The 15,100-nt window shown below is 46.9% G+C and overlaps 1 protein-coding gene across 2 annotated transcripts in view; it reads left to right on the top strand.

Moving 5' to 3' along the window:
• Positions 1 to 15,100, top strand: part of VAV1 (vav guanine nucleotide exchange factor 1) — a 63,545-nt gene that overhangs the window by 40,042 nt on the left and 8,403 nt on the right. For both annotated transcript variants that reach the window (XM_036282090.1, XM_036282089.1), the window contains exons 7-23: positions 491 to 559; positions 758 to 861; positions 1,692 to 1,791; positions 2,441 to 2,536; positions 2,785 to 2,853; positions 3,133 to 3,219; positions 3,322 to 3,407; positions 3,788 to 3,920; positions 4,226 to 4,335; positions 5,060 to 5,161; positions 5,398 to 5,495; positions 5,578 to 5,600; positions 5,771 to 5,816; positions 7,811 to 7,947; positions 8,279 to 8,344; positions 9,664 to 9,695; positions 13,429 to 13,545. In XM_036282090.1, coding sequence (XP_036137983.1) covers positions 491 to 559; positions 758 to 861; positions 1,692 to 1,791; positions 2,441 to 2,536; positions 2,785 to 2,853; positions 3,133 to 3,219; positions 3,322 to 3,407; positions 3,788 to 3,920; positions 4,226 to 4,335; positions 5,060 to 5,161; positions 5,398 to 5,495; positions 5,578 to 5,600; positions 5,771 to 5,816; positions 7,811 to 7,947; positions 8,279 to 8,344; positions 9,664 to 9,695; positions 13,429 to 13,545 — 1,475 coding nt within the window. The remainder of the gene's footprint in view (positions 1 to 490; positions 560 to 757; positions 862 to 1,691; positions 1,792 to 2,440; positions 2,537 to 2,784; positions 2,854 to 3,132; positions 3,220 to 3,321; positions 3,408 to 3,787; positions 3,921 to 4,225; positions 4,336 to 5,059; positions 5,162 to 5,397; positions 5,496 to 5,577; positions 5,601 to 5,770; positions 5,817 to 7,810; positions 7,948 to 8,278; positions 8,345 to 9,663; positions 9,696 to 13,428; positions 13,546 to 15,100) is intronic.

Raw genomic sequence — 15,100 nt, 5'->3', positions numbered from 1 at the left:
CAACCACTAATCTACTTTTTGTCTCTTCGAATTTGCCTATTTTGGATATTTCATATAAATGGGATCATACAATAAGTGACCTTTTGTGTCTGGCTTTTCTCCCTGAGCATCATGTTTTCAAGGTCTATCCACACTGTAGCAAGTAACAGAGCTTTACTCCTTTTCATGGTTAAGTAATTTTCCACTGTGTGGATGGAGGACATTTTGTTGTCTATTGATGGACATTTGGGTTGTTTCCACTTTTTGGCTGTTGTGAATAATTCTACAGTCATATACTGTACTCATTTGCTTGTGGACATTTTCCATTTCTGTCGCTCATTATTTCCTTCTCTCTGACTCTCTTTTCTTTCTCCATCTTTCCCTCTCCCTTTCTCTTGGTTTCTCTGTTTGTTCGCCTCTTTCCACCTCTGTCTCCCTGACCCAGTCTCTTTGGGACTGGGTTGGAGGAAGGGGTCTCACTTTCTTCCATCCTTCTCTCCCCTCCCTGCAGCACTTCATGAAGCCCCTGCAACGGTTTCTCAAACCTGAAGACATAGAGATCATCTTCATCAACATCGAGGTAAGCTGGCCTGTTCCCAGCCCTCCACCTTATCTGGTCTCTGATGCCCTCTCCTGGGCCGCTGTCAAGTAGAGACCATCTGCTGGTCCCATCTGTCCCTGGAGTGTGGGGGTTGGGAATTGGGCAACATAGGGCAAGTGGATAACTCTTCTCTTGAGCCCCAGGCTTCCTCCAACCCTCATCCCTCTCTCTGACTAGGACCTACTTCGTGTGCACACTCACTTCCTAAAGGAGATGAAGGAAGCCCTAGCCACCACCAGTGCACCTACACTTTACCAGGTCTTCATCAAATACAAGGAGAGGTGAGACACAGCTGGCCTTCCTGGACCCCTGAAGGTCACCATGTCCTGCCTGGGCTGGGCATTTGAGAGATCTTGCCTTTACAGACCACTGTAGCCCTGGTTGGTTTGGCTCAGCAGTTAGAGCATTGGCCCATGGAACAATGAGTCATGGGTTCAATTCCGGCCTAGGGCACGTACCTTGTACCTTGGTTGCAGTTCATCCCCGGCCCTGATTGGGATTGTGCGGGAGGCAACGAGTTGATGTGTCTCTCATATCAATGTTTCTCTCTCTCTCTCTCTCTCCCTCCCTCTCACTCTATCTGAAGATAAATAAAAAACATATCCTTAGGTGAGGATTTAAAAAAAAAAAAAAAGAGCACAGGCTACTATACAGGGAGGGTTTTTCCTTCTTTGCTCATGGGCAGGGGGCTACCCATCTCTGGTTCAATCCCTAGTTTTGTCTTTTGCACGCTGGGTATGGCTCTGGGAAGTCAGTTCACCTCTGTGCTTCTGCTTCCATATCTGTGAAGTCAGTGTGATACAGGACCTACCTTCTAGGGTTGTGGTGAGGACAGGGCCTGGCAGACAGTATGTACTCAGTAAGTTTGGTAAATAAATGAACATTGAGCAGAAATGATTTGCCAAGTGCCAAGAGCCTCTTGTGCATTACTCATTTAATGTTATAATAACCCCATATTGGAAATGCTATTGTTATGTCCATTTTATAGATGGGAAGACAGAGGCTCTGCATCACCCAGCTGGGAAGAGGTGGGCCAGGACTGACACCCAGAGCTGCCTGACCTTGGTGCCAGCCACCATTACCTGTTCAGCTACCTGTCCTCTTCCTGCAGGTTCCTCATCTATGGTCGTTACTGCAGCCAGGTGGAGTCGGCCAGCAAGCACCTGGACCGCGTGGCCAGCGCCCGGGAAGACGTGCAAATGAAGCTGGAGGTCAGGGCTGGGCCCTGTGCGGGGGGCTCTCCCACCCCTTCACAGGCCTCAGGGGCAGCAGGGAGGACACTGAGTTGGAGATGACATCATTTTCTGCTGCAGCCCAGCCAGGGGTTTTCTCATCAGGAGTTTGGGGAGGGAGGTACTAGAGCAGAAGGAAATGGACTGAAGCACTGAGCCCTGACCCCAACTGAACCCCGACTCTGGCTGAGCCCTGACGCCAGGCTGAGGTCCTAACCCTGAACTGAACTCTGGCTCCAAATAACCCCTACCCCAGGCTGAGCCCCAATCCTGGCTGTGCACCAATTCTGGGCTGAGCTCCGAATTCACACCGAGCGCCAATCCTGGACTGAACCCCAACCTGGACTCGTGTGTCTAGTGGAAGCACAGAGAGGGCAGGGGTGATGAGGAATCACCTGTGTGCACCATACATCTAGCCTGTCCCTCTTCCAATCTCCAGCCCCCCTCAGGTGGTGGGTCCTGGGCCTCCACCCCAGGCCACCGCCTTCCAGCTGGGTCTTCAACCTCCCCGTATCCCATGGCATTCTTCCTTCCTTATTTCCTCAGGGGAGATAAGATGCTTCTGGCTATAGAAAAGTGCACACCTGTCTCCACCTCATCTTGCTTACCTGATTCTCTGATCCCCCAGGAATGTTCTCAGCGAGCAAACAATGGGAGGTTCACCTTGAGGGACCTGCTGATGGTGCCAATGCAGCGAGTGCTCAAGTACCACCTCCTCCTCCAGGTGCACAAGCAGGAACCTCCTGGGTCCAATTATTATGAGCTTGGCACCTCTACCTCCCTGTATCATAGTGGGGGTGGGGCTGGCTTCTGAAAACTGGACTCTAGGACCCTGTGGGAGGGGAATTGGGACCTTGTCCTGGCCTCCTGGGACAGCAGGAGAAGGAGGAGCTGGTGGGTCAGGCTTGTTTGGAAGGCCCCCGAGAAGAAGAGGCCAGGCCCAGGTGATGTCTGTCTCCTTGGGTCATGCAGGAGCTGGTGAAACACACGCAGGATGCAATGGAGAAGGAGAACCTGCGGCTGGCCCTGGATGCAATGAGGGTGAGGAGTCACACACAGGGTGACAGTCACACACATCCAGGGCAGTGCTGCACAGTGCCACACAGACACACAGTCACACCCATGGGCAACACCTCCCCCCACCACAAGGCAGCAGCCTGTATAACAGGTTATTCACAGCACCCCCTTGAGGACACTGACATGCTGTGGACACCATCTTTATAACTCTTGCCAGCCCCTGGTGGGAGCTGACCCCTATCCCTGCCAGTTAAGGGGTTAAGCTGCTGGGGGTGCCCAGGCTCACACCTGGCTAACCCCCAGGACCTGGCGCAGTGCGTGAACGAGGTCAAGCGAGACAATGAGACCCTGAGGCAGATCACCAACTTTCAGCTGTCTATTGAGAACCTGGTGAGGAGATGAGGCAGGGAGGGCCAGGGGCGTGGCCATGTGGGGAGGGTGTTTGGTCTCCTCCTTGGTGGCCCTTTGCCAGATTCCCTGCCTGCTGCCTAGGACCAGTCTCTGGCCCACTACGGCCGGCCGAAGATCGATGGGGAGCTCAAGATCACCTCGGTGGAGCGCCGCTCCAAGACAGACAGGTGGGCGGGCCCTGGGCAGGGGCGGGCCCAAGTTCTTAGATAGGCGGATGGGTGAACCCAACCCAAATCTTGGCATGGGTGGAGCCAGGTTCCCAAAAAGGCATATGGAGGGGCCAGGGGGTGGAGTCTAGATGGATAGGGGAAAGTCAGCATGGTTGTGTGGGTGGAGCTAAGACCAGCAGATGGCAGGATCAGCACGGAACATTTGGGTGAGTGAGTGAGGTCAAGAGGCGCAGGTGGGTGTGGCCACCGAGGGGTAGAAGGGCAGGAGTCTTAGATGGACAGCAGAGCGGACCCAGAAAAGGGAAGGAATCAGGTAGACAGCTGGTAGGGACTATTGGATGGAGCCAGACAGAAGCACCTGACCCACCTGCTCCCAGGTACGCCTTCCTGCTTGACAAAGCTCTGCTCATCTGTAAGCGCCGAGGGGATTCCTACGACCTCAAGGACTTTGTGAACCTGCACAGCTTCCAGGTTCGAGATGACTCTTCTGCAGAGCGTGACAACAAGAAGGTGGGGTTCTGAGGCCAGAACTGGGAACCCTATTGCTGGGAAGCCCCAGTGCTTAAGACACTCCACTTGGCCTTTGGAATGCCTGTGCGCATCTGTCTCAGACATGAGTGTGTGTGTGTGGATTTATGACTGTGTATTTGGTTCTCCTGGGCTACCCTTTGCAATGGTAAATGCATGGTTTTCCTAGGGGCAAAGAGGCAGTTACTGGCCCCACCGTTTTCTCCTTACAGGGGGAGGGGTTGGTGGGCATGTGGCCCCACCCTCTGCAGGGTGGGTACTTTCATTCTGAACTCTGCTTTCGGCAGTGGACTCACATGTTTCTCCTGATCGAGGATCAAGGTGCTCAGGGCTATGAGCTGTTTTTCAAGACACGAGAACTGAAGAAGAAGTGGATGGAACAGTTCGAGATGGCCATGTGAGAAACTCTCCTTCTCCATCTTTATATCCTCAGAGGACTCTGTCATAGGCACAGGGGCTGAGAAGCAATTCTGTGCTCTAGTCTCACATCTGCTTTGCATTCTGTGGGACTATTCTGAACCTCAGTTTCATCATCTAGGAAATGGGAGGCACAGGCTTAAGGTTGTCTGCATTCCCAGAATGTCAAGGTTCGGTGCAAACTTTGGTTACCAGCCTAGAACTTTTTCCTCCAGTTCCTCCTATTTCTTTTTCTTTACCTTTTTTTTGTTCTTCCTACGGAAGTGAAATTAACATAACAAAAATTTAGCCAATTTAAAGTGTACAGTTCAGTGGCATTTAGTACATCACATTCTTGTGCAACCATGACCTCTAGTTCCAAAACATTTTCATCCCCCCAAAAGGAGACCCTGTACCCATGAAGCAATCACTTCCCAAGTTCCCCTCCCAGTCCCTGGCAACCACTAATCTGCTTTCTGTCTCTCTCCATGTTTATTGCAGCATTGGCAAAAAGTATTCACAGTGGCCAAAAGGTGGCAACAACCTAAATGTACATCAGTGGGTGAATGGATACACAAAATTTGATATATCCATGCAATGGAATGGTATTCAGCCATAAAAAGGAAGGAAGTGTTGATACAGTCAAGTTGCAGCATGCATGAACACTTTATTCTTTTTCGTGGCTGAATACTATTCCATTATATGGAATTTTCTTCCCTCTGTAGCTCCAACATCTTCCCTGAGAATGCCACAGCCAATGGGCACGACTTCCAGATGTACTCCTTTGAGGAGACCACGTCCTGCAAGGCTTGCCAGATGCTGCTGAGGTGGGAGCCTGGGAGGATGGGTCTGGGTCCTGGGCTGGGTCAGCACTTCCTCTGTACCGGGGCTCCTCCAGTTGTCAGTCCCCTGAGTTGGGAGGTGGGAGGCTCTCCTTTGATATTCAGCTTTTCCATCTCTTTCCTGCTCTAAAGAGAAACCAGCCCTTCCCCTTGTTGGTAAAAGGATTGGCTTTGTTCATCAACATCACTGACTCTCCTTTATCTCACCTCCTACATGCCAGAGGCACCTTCTATCAGGGCTACCGTTGTCATCGTTGCCGGGCACCTGCGCACAAAGAGTGTCTGGGGAGGGTCCCTCCCTGTGGCCGCCACGGGCAAGGTACTAGTGGGAGAGAGGGCAGAGGTGGGCTTGGTTCTGCGTGGAATATTTCCCATCCTAACTTTTTTTTCCCCTCCCGTAGATTTTTCTGGAACTATGAAGAAGGTAAGACTCCATACTTCTTTCTGTACCTGGAAATTATGATGGGTAATGATAGAAGGCCCAGGAGACCCTAGCAGTGAGCAGGGCCCTTTGCTGGCTGCTCAGATAGGGGCCGAGGAGTCCCCAGGCTGGGCACAGGTAGCCACAATGACTTTCTTGGTCTCTTCCTCCAGGATAGGCCACATCGCCGGGCTCAGGACAAAAGGAGGAATGAGCTGGGTAAGTCAGCAGGGGGCACTGTTTGGGGCAGGAGGAAATCTGGTCTTGATGCTGGCCCAGGGACAGATCTCAGCAATTATATCAATGACCACATAATGTCCTGCTTATAAAGCATTTGTTTCCGTACTAGAAACCCAAAAGAATTAGAAAATAACTAACTTCAGTTTTTTACGTGTTTGCTCAAACACTGTGATGGGAATGCATGGAACAGAGCAGTCCTGTTAAGATCATCTTTCTCTGCCAACCACCTTTCTTATTCACTCCCTCTTTTTTTCTTGCTGACAAACTCCTGTTTAGAGCCGACTGGGCACACCTCTCTAGTTCTCCTCGTGCCCTCTTCTACTGACTCTGCATCACAGAATCTTGTAATATGGTGGTGCCAGCGAAGCGTCCTCCACCTGGAGGATGGGGGATGGAAGACAGTTTGGCCTAGCCAGAATTCATTTTAGTCGAAGGGCAGGGGAAAAGGCTGGATTCATTCATAAGTCAATGATTTTTTGTGGAATCGTAGCAGTGATGAGTGACTTTTATTCAGCATCTATTGGACCATTTGGGGGCAAATGATAACTAAACAGTTGTGCTTCTTGCCCTCAAAATCCCAGACTGGTAGCGGGAGACAGATTTTGGTTAAGTTGTTATAGTTGTGGTAGGTTTTTTTTATACAGTTGTCTGGAGCATAAAATTGGGGGATGTGATGAATCTGAGCCTTCAGGGAAGGCTTCTCAGAGGAGGAGACATTTAAGTGGACACTTGTGGCATGAGGAGGAGTTAGGTGAGAAGGAGGGTAGACGTGTTCCAGGCAGAGGGAACAGCATGTGCGAAGCCTAGCAGGCAGAAGGGCAAAGCATTATGAATGAAGACAGTTTAGTGTGGCTGAGAAGTAAACCATTTGCAAACAGTCATACTGAGTCAGTGTAAAGGCTCAGATTTCATGTCTTTTTACCTATTTATATTGATATATCTACATATTTCAGCTTTATTTGTAATAGTAAAAAATTAGAAATAACTCAAATGTCCTCAATGGGAGGAAATACATATGAGTGTGTGTATGTATGTATATATCAATTATATATACATACCCTATATACATCATATCTGTGTGTATATAAGCACTTACATATACCTATCATATATACATTTAAAAAAAATTTTCTTTACTGATTGCAAAGAGAGAGGAAGGAAGAGGGAGAGAGAGATAGAAACATCAATGAAAGAGAACATCGACTGGTCACCTTCTGCATGTCCCCCAGTGGGGATTTGACCCACAACATGGGCATGTGCCCTGACTGGGAATTGAACTAGTGACCTCTTGGTGCTTGGGTCGATGCTCAACCAGTGAGCCATACCGGTCGGGCCATCACAGAAAGTTTTATGGGATGGCACTGGTACTCATCCATCCTGCTAGTCGGTACCCACCTACCTACCATAGGGAACCACCATCTGATTCTATCACCATAAATGGTTTTGCTTGTCCTTGAACTTTATAAAAGAGAAATCAAACTATGTACTCTTACTGCATCTGGCTTTTTTTATTCAGCACAAAGTGAGAATCATTGATGTTGCTTATAGCAGTAGTTTATTCTTTTTCATTGCTGTATAGCATTCCATTGTACAATTATATCCACACTTTGTTTATTTCATTGAGAACATTTAGTTTGTTGCCAGTTTTGGGATGTTGTAGACCAAGCTGCTATGAACATTTTTGTCTATGACTTTCTGTAGACGTGTGTTTTTATTTCTCTTGGGAAGTTGCTGGATCTCCAGGTAGACATCTGTTTAGTTTCAGCAAATACTGCCAAACAGTTTTCTAAAGTGAATCCCCACCAGCAGTGTAGGAGAGAGTTCCAGGTGCTCCCCATCCTGGCCACCATTTGGTATTATCAGTCCTTTTAATTTTTGCTATCCTGGTGGGTGGTGAGACTCAGGTTTGAAAATCCCTGAGTACCAACCCCACTGTGGAAAACAGATGGCTTTTTTTCCCTCCTTCCCTCCAGGGCTGCCCAAGATGGAGGTTTGCCAGGAGTACTATGGGCTTCCTCCACCCCCAGGAGCCTTTGGATCTTTTCTACGGCTCAACCACGGAGACATCGTGGAGCTCACCAAGGCCGAGGCTGAACAGAACTGGTGGGAGGTACAGGCTGGGGCTGTCCGAGTGAGGAGTCCTGGTGTAGGTGACCCTGGAAAGTGGGGTTGTGGCCTCACTGCGCTCTGGTGAGGGAAGGCTGGCCTGGAAGAGGCGCCTGGGGAGGGTGGTGTAAGTGGAGATTTCTGAGGCTGGCCTGGCCCTTCTGAGCTGGCTGTCTTCCCAGGGAGTTGATACTGCTTGGCACATCCTTGGGTCATCCAGGTCACAGAGATAGAGATGGACGGGCGGAGTGGCCATTAAGTAGAAAGGTGGACACACACATGCGAGCAGGTGCCTGTAACCTCTCTCTCCATGTTTCTCCCTCCTGGTGTTGTAGGGCAGGAATACAGCTACCAATGAAGTTGGCTGGTTTCCCTGTAACAGGGTGAAGCCCTACGTTCATGTGAGTGTCTCAAGACTGGACAGAGTGAGGGCAAGGGAGTCCTGAGGGGGTTCTGAGAGGGCAGGCAGGCTTGGGGAGACCCCTGAGATAGGGAGGGGGCTGCCCAAAATGGCAGGTCATTCTCATACTCAAGGTTCTGCTGACCTTGTCCCCATTAAGCACTAAATTCTCATTCCCCCCTGAGTCCTTGGCACCCATCCTCTGCTGTCTGTCTCTATAGATCTGACTCCTCTAGGGACCCCATGTGAGTGGGTCACATAGCATCCATCCTTTTGTGTCTGGCATCTTTCACATAGTATGATGTATTTAAGGTTCATCCATGTTGTAGCACATGTCAGAATTTCCTTTCTTTTTAAGGCTAAATTGTATTCCATTGTCTGACGGACCACATTTTGTTTGTCCCTTCATTCATGGATGGACACTGGGTTGCTTCTGCCTTTTGGCTACTGTGAATAATGCTGCTGTCAGCATGGGTGTGCAAATACCTATTTGAGTCCCTGTTTCCAATTCTTTGGGTGTGGACCCATAAGGGGATTGCTGTGTCATGTGGTAATTCTCTTTTTTATTTTTTTGAGGATTTGCTATCTGTTTTTTTCATAGAGGCTGTACCATTTTCATTCTCGCCAGAAATGCAGAGTTCCAATTTCTCCACATCCTCATCAACACTTATTTTTTCCTTTCTTTCTCCTCCCTCCCTCCCTTCCTTTCTTCCTTTATCTTTCTTTTCTCTCCTTGTTCTCTCTCATTCTCTTTCCCTCTCCTTCTCGCCCCCACCCCTCTCGTTGCCTCTGTCTCCTGGGTAGCCCTCCTCATGGGCCTGAGGTGGTAGAAATGCACCGTCTTACATTTATTTAGATCAGGGACTGGCAAACTTTCCCTGTAAATAGACAGTAAACATTTTCAGCTTCTTGGGGTGAGATACTCTCTTTTGTGACTACTCAACTCCACCACAGTAGTGCCAAAGCAGCCAGCAGTGATCTGTACATGAGGAGCATGAGCGTGTTCCAATAAAACTGAACTATGGATCCTCACCGATGAATTTCATATTGTCTTCATGTGCCAAGAATATTAGTCTTTAAAAAACATTTGTCAACCATTCAAGAAATGTAAAAACCTTTCTTAGCTTGGGGGTCATGCTAAAACAGGTGTCTGGACAACCCCTGATTTGTTTGATAGGGGACCAGCTTCTCCTATTAGATTCCCAGTGGACAGCACAGTGCTTGGCACGTGATAGACACTCAGTAAGTGACAGTGGAATGATCGAACGAATGTTGCCAAGTGGGGCTCTTTGCCCTAAGTCTCGGTCTTTATGTCCCTAGGGTCCCCCTCAGGACCTGTCTGTTCATCTCTGGTGAGTAGAACCACCTTTCTTACTTTCAAGTTGGGGTTTCTCTGGAGTGGGTGCCTGAGCTGGACATGGGAGGGGCCTCCAAACCAATCAGTTATCCATTCTTTGAGCCCTGGGCATTGAAGGCTGGGTCTAGCCCAGCACTGGAAGCTGCTGAGGAGAGAGCAGATAAAAGAGGGTCCCAAACTTTAGAGATTATGGTCTCCTGGCAGGAAAATGATGGTGGCGATGGTAATGGTGGTCCCCATTTTTTGGAAGGACTTCACTGCGTACAGAGCAGTGAGGGGTGAAGGTTTACAATGTTGCTTTTGGAGCCCACTGACCTGGGTTGAAATCCTGACTCCAACATTTCCCAGCTGTGTGACCTTGGGCTAGTAAGTTGGTTTCTCTCTGCTTCAGCTTTCCTCTCTGGAAAATGGATTAACATCAACATTTACTTCATAGGGTTGTCATGAGACTTCACAACTGGCACACAAAAAGCACTTTATTATCTGTTGTTATTACTAATAGCTATTATTATGACAAATCATCAATCCTAAAGTGTTCATTCCCTACCCCCCACCCCTCCCGGCCACACGTACACATTTTTACATCTTTTACAATCAGTGGAGTTTCAGTTTTTGCCTTATTTTATAGGTAGTGGTTTTTATTTTGTAATGGCCCATAAAAGAACGGTGCATTTGACAGTCGTTGGCATCTTAGACCTGACATAACACAGAACTGTTCTTATGACCGTGTGTCAGCACATTGAATTCTCGTAACAGCCCTTTGAAGTAGGTGCTATTCTTAACCTCCTTTTTGCAGAGGAGGAAACACGCGCGGGGAGAAGTGATTTGTCCCATGTCCCACAGTGAGGAAGTGACCGAGATGGGATTCTACCCAAGTAGGCCTGACTCTACAGCCGACTTGACTGCTTCTGAAAGTCATAAGAGCACAGTGGGCTTAACACACTCTTGTTTTCACATACAAAGTGCTTCAGCTGCATTATTACCATTTGTCAAAATGTTCCTCTGGCCCTGGCTGGTTAGGCTCCCTGGTTAGAGCGTGGGCTGATGGACCAATGACTCGCGGGTTTGATTCTAGTCAAGGGCTTGTACCTCAGATGCGGTTAATCCCAGCTCTGGCCAGGGTTGTGCGGGAGGCAACCAGTCAATGTGTCCCTCTCACATTGCCGTTTCTGTCTCCCTCCCTCTCTCACACTCTCCCAGTCTATCTGAAGATAAATAGAAAAATATCCTCGGGTGAAGATTAAAAAAAAAAATGTTCCTCTGTCCGGGGTGGACTTATCACCCTCTTTTTAGAAGAGGAAATTGGGGCTCAGAATGGAAAAATCAGTTCCTGAAGTCACAAAGCAACTAAGTGGCAAAGACAGGATTCAAACCGGTCTCTCCAGATTGTGCTCACTCTGCTGTTGCCCACTGGGAAGTGGTCACTGGGGCCAAAAATGGGATGAGGAGAGCGAGGCAGTCACTGTGGGTGCAAAATTTAAAGGGGTGCCAAAAACTCAGGCATTGAGATCTATAACATTATAATACTATATATATATAAATTTATTTTAATCTTCACTAAGGGATATTTTTCCATTGATTTTTAGATATAGTGGAAAAGAGGGAGGGAGAAGGGGAGAAACAGAGAAACATCAATTGGTTGCCTCCCATACAACCCCGACCTGGGGCGGGGATCAAACCTGCAACCCAGGTACGTGCCCTTGATCAGGAATCAATCCCAGGACCCTTTGGTATGAGGGACGATGCTCTAATCACTGAGCCAAACTGACCAGGGCAATAAGATAATATTTAAAAAAAATCAAAACAAGGTATCAAAATTGTAAACAAAGAGGCTATAACAGGGCTTGGAGTAGGAAAAGGTGAATTTTGTTGCATCAGACCTAGTCTGTATTTAACATTTTGACATTTTGTTCATGAGGTTTTTTACATTCATTAAAAAAATGTATGTTTGTATTGATTTTCGAGAGGAAAGGAGAGGGAGAGAGAGAGAAACATCAGTGTGAGAGAAACATTGACCAGCTGCCTCTGGCACACACCCTGACCAGGGATAGAACCTGCAACCTGGGCATGTGCCTGACTGGGAATTAAATGGGCAACCTTTTGGTGCATGGGATGGCGCTCACCCAACTGAGCCACACTGGCCAGGGCTGCATTCATTTAAAAAACATTTTAAAAAAAATTGATTGACCTTAGAGAGAGAGAGAGAAACATTGACTTGTTGTTGTACTTTTTTACTCATTTACTGGTTGCTTCTTGTATGTGCCCTGACTGGGATTAAACCCACAATCTTAGTTTATCAGGATGCTCTAACCAATGACCCATCTGGCCAGGGCTTCATTCATGTTTTAAATTGAGGTGAAATCATATAACATAAAAATAACCATTTTAAGTATAATTTATATTAATGTTTACATTAATATTACATATTTAATATTTATAATTATAATGAATACATATTAATGTTATATATTTACATTTATAGTGTATATTACATTCACATTTATATATCATCTATAATTATATATGTGTAATTAACATTTATTACATATTCACATTTGTAGCATAAATATATTCATATTCACATTTATGTATTTATAATTATATACTATATTTATTATATATTTATATTCACAACATAAATATATTCATATTGACAATTATATTCAGTGGCATTTAGTACATTCAGTGTTGTGTACCATTACCTCTTTCTTGCTTGAACATCTTCATTACCTAAAAAAGAAACCCCAACCCCATTAGCAGTCACCCCCATCCCTTTCCCCAGCCCCTGGTAACTACTAATCCACTTCCTGTACCTGGATTTGCCTGTTCTGGGCATTTCACATAAATGGAATCACATGGGAGGACACTCACTCCACTGAGCAACATCAGCTGGCTCAGTGTTATGTCTTTAATAAACATTCTATTTATGTCTTTCATCCATTTTGAGTTAATTTTTGTGTATGGTATGAAATAGCAGTCTAGTTTTATTCTTTTGCCTGTGGCTTTCCAATTTTCCCAGCACCATTGTTGAAGTGGCTTTCTTTTCATTATATGTTTTTGGCTCCTTTGTCAGAAATTAGTTGCCCATATACATGTGGCTTTATTTTGTTGCAATGGTCTGTGTGTCTTTTTTTCTGCCAGTACCATATTGTTTTGATTATTGTAGCTTTGTAGTATACTTTGACGTCTGGGAGGCTGATACTTGTGGCTTTGTTTGGCTTTTTGGGGTCTTTTGTGGTTCTATACAAATTTGACAATTTTAATATGGCCATTTTAACTATGTTGATTCTTCCAATCCATGAACATGGAGTATCTTTCCATTTCCATGGCTTCTTCAATTTCTTTCAACAATGTGAAATACTACTTATTTCTTATTATTTATCTTGATGGCTGAATTTTTTTGCTCGCCTCCCCCCATTTAAATTGCCCACTTCTGGCCCTGGTTGGTTTGGCTCAGCAGTTGGAGCATCGGCCTACGGACCAAAGAGTCCTGGGTTCGGTTCCTGCTAGGAGCATGTACCAAAAAAAAAAAATTTTAAATTGCCCACTTCTGGACTGGCCAGCCACTGCCTCCTTAGGACTTCTGTTGGTGTCTAAAGGCTGTTGGACCCAGGCTGTCACTAACTTAAAAAAATCACAAGGGTTAAGAGAAAAAGTGGTCCCCATATAGCCATGTGGGGGCCCAGGCATGGGAGCTATGCAGACCTCTCTCTTTGGTATCTTGGCAGGTACGCTGGCCCCATGGAGCGTGCTGGAGCAGAAAGCATCCTCACCAACCGCTCAGACGGGACGTTCTTGGTGCGGCAGAGGGTGAAGGACGCAGCAGAATTTGCCATCAGCATTAAGTAATACCTCCCTCCCTGACCCATCTCCCCTTGTGACCTGGGTGATGCATGAGCCTAGGAGGAAGGGAATGTACAGTCATGATAGCCACCTTTTATTCAATCCCTGGGGTCCTGAGTGTTTAAAAATTTTTTTTTTATTTCCTTTAAATGACTGACAACCCACAAGAAAGATATGCTTCCTAAGGAGGCTCCAAAAGGCTTTAGTGCCCTCTAAAAAGAGATAGAAGTCACCTGAATCCGCAGACCCTGCCTCATGCTTCTCCGTTTGCTGAGTGCAGCTGCTAGCTGGTGGTGACTCATTTCCTCGTAGGTTTTGTAATTTTGTCTTCCGATCCTAAATGGGGTTTCCCCTGTGGGAATCTGGGCTGCCTTCATCTCCAGAGATTTTGCATTTGTTTCTGCGGGATTTACCAACAGGTTGATATCTTTTTTTAGGTTGATTCCTTAGTTTCCCAGACTACACAGGTGGTTTAACCCCTGATAATGGGAAAAAAGAAAATGGAATAAGCATTGCTAAAACACTCAAAACAGGGTTGGGAGGCTCTTAGGGAAGTGGGGCCTCTGCAGTTCTTGTACCTCAGTTCCCAGAGCTGCTACTAAGTTGCTAACCTGCTGCTTAACTCCCCTCAAGGCGGGGCCATAACCATCCTGGAACAACTGCTGCTAACCTCCTCTGTGTAGTTTTCACCCCCTCCCTCTCATACTTAAATGAATGCAGTTCTGGTAACCTAGCCAGCAGTCCATTTGCAGGAAAGAAAGAATCACACTTAGGGGTTTTTGCCTTTACAGACCCTGCCTTTGTTTGTTCTTCCCTGGAGCACAATTTTGTCTGATACCTGGATAATCTGTGTCTCCAGGGCTGCAACAAGATAAATGCCTTTTGTTCTTTATTGCAGCCTGAACCTCTCCTTGGTTGACACAGCAAACCTTCTTGAGGGCAGGCTGAGGTTATGAATTTTGCAAGGGTGACTTTCTGTTTTGGGGCTGAGACAGACAAGCTTCTTACTGCGCCAGCTGTGCTGATGGGTGGCATTTTTCTAGCCCACCTCTTTACGTGAAGGCATATCTTTTCGACAGTCCAGCCTTACAGGGTATGAGTGGGTCTCAGGCCAACTCTCCACCTATGGCAACCCAGTAACTCTTCTCATGTTTCTGTGATCATGGAGATATAAGCTCTGGGTTCCCAAAATCAGCCAACTCCTTAGGGTAGCAGTTCATGCTTACTGCTTAGTTTTCACTTACGTCCCCATTTTTGGTGTCTGGGCATTTCCCTTTTTTTGAGAATTCAGCACTTTTCTCCGCAGCATTTTTAGGGGTTTTCAGTAGGAGAAGGTTTGGTTTTCTGGTTTTCCATACTGGCAGAAGTGACCACCTCTTCATGTCCTTATGGCTCTGTGGACCACCATGTGGTTTAAGTGAGACAGTGTAGGTCTCGTCCTGACTATTCCACAGCAGAGATTTTCAACCTTCTCCACCCCATGGCACACATGCACTAATTAGTAAAATTCTGCCCCACACCAAAAATATACTTTTTGCTGCTCTTACAAAAAAGTAG

The sequence above is a fragment of the Molossus molossus genome, unplaced genomic scaffold, assembly GCF_014108415.1.
Source record: "Molossus molossus isolate mMolMol1 unplaced genomic scaffold, mMolMol1.p scaffold_m16_p_4, whole genome shotgun sequence".
NCBI lineage: Eukaryota > Metazoa > Chordata > Mammalia > Chiroptera > Molossidae > Molossus > Molossus molossus.
Note: the sequence above shows the minus strand (reverse complement) of the source record. Positions and strands in the feature narration are given on the sequence as shown.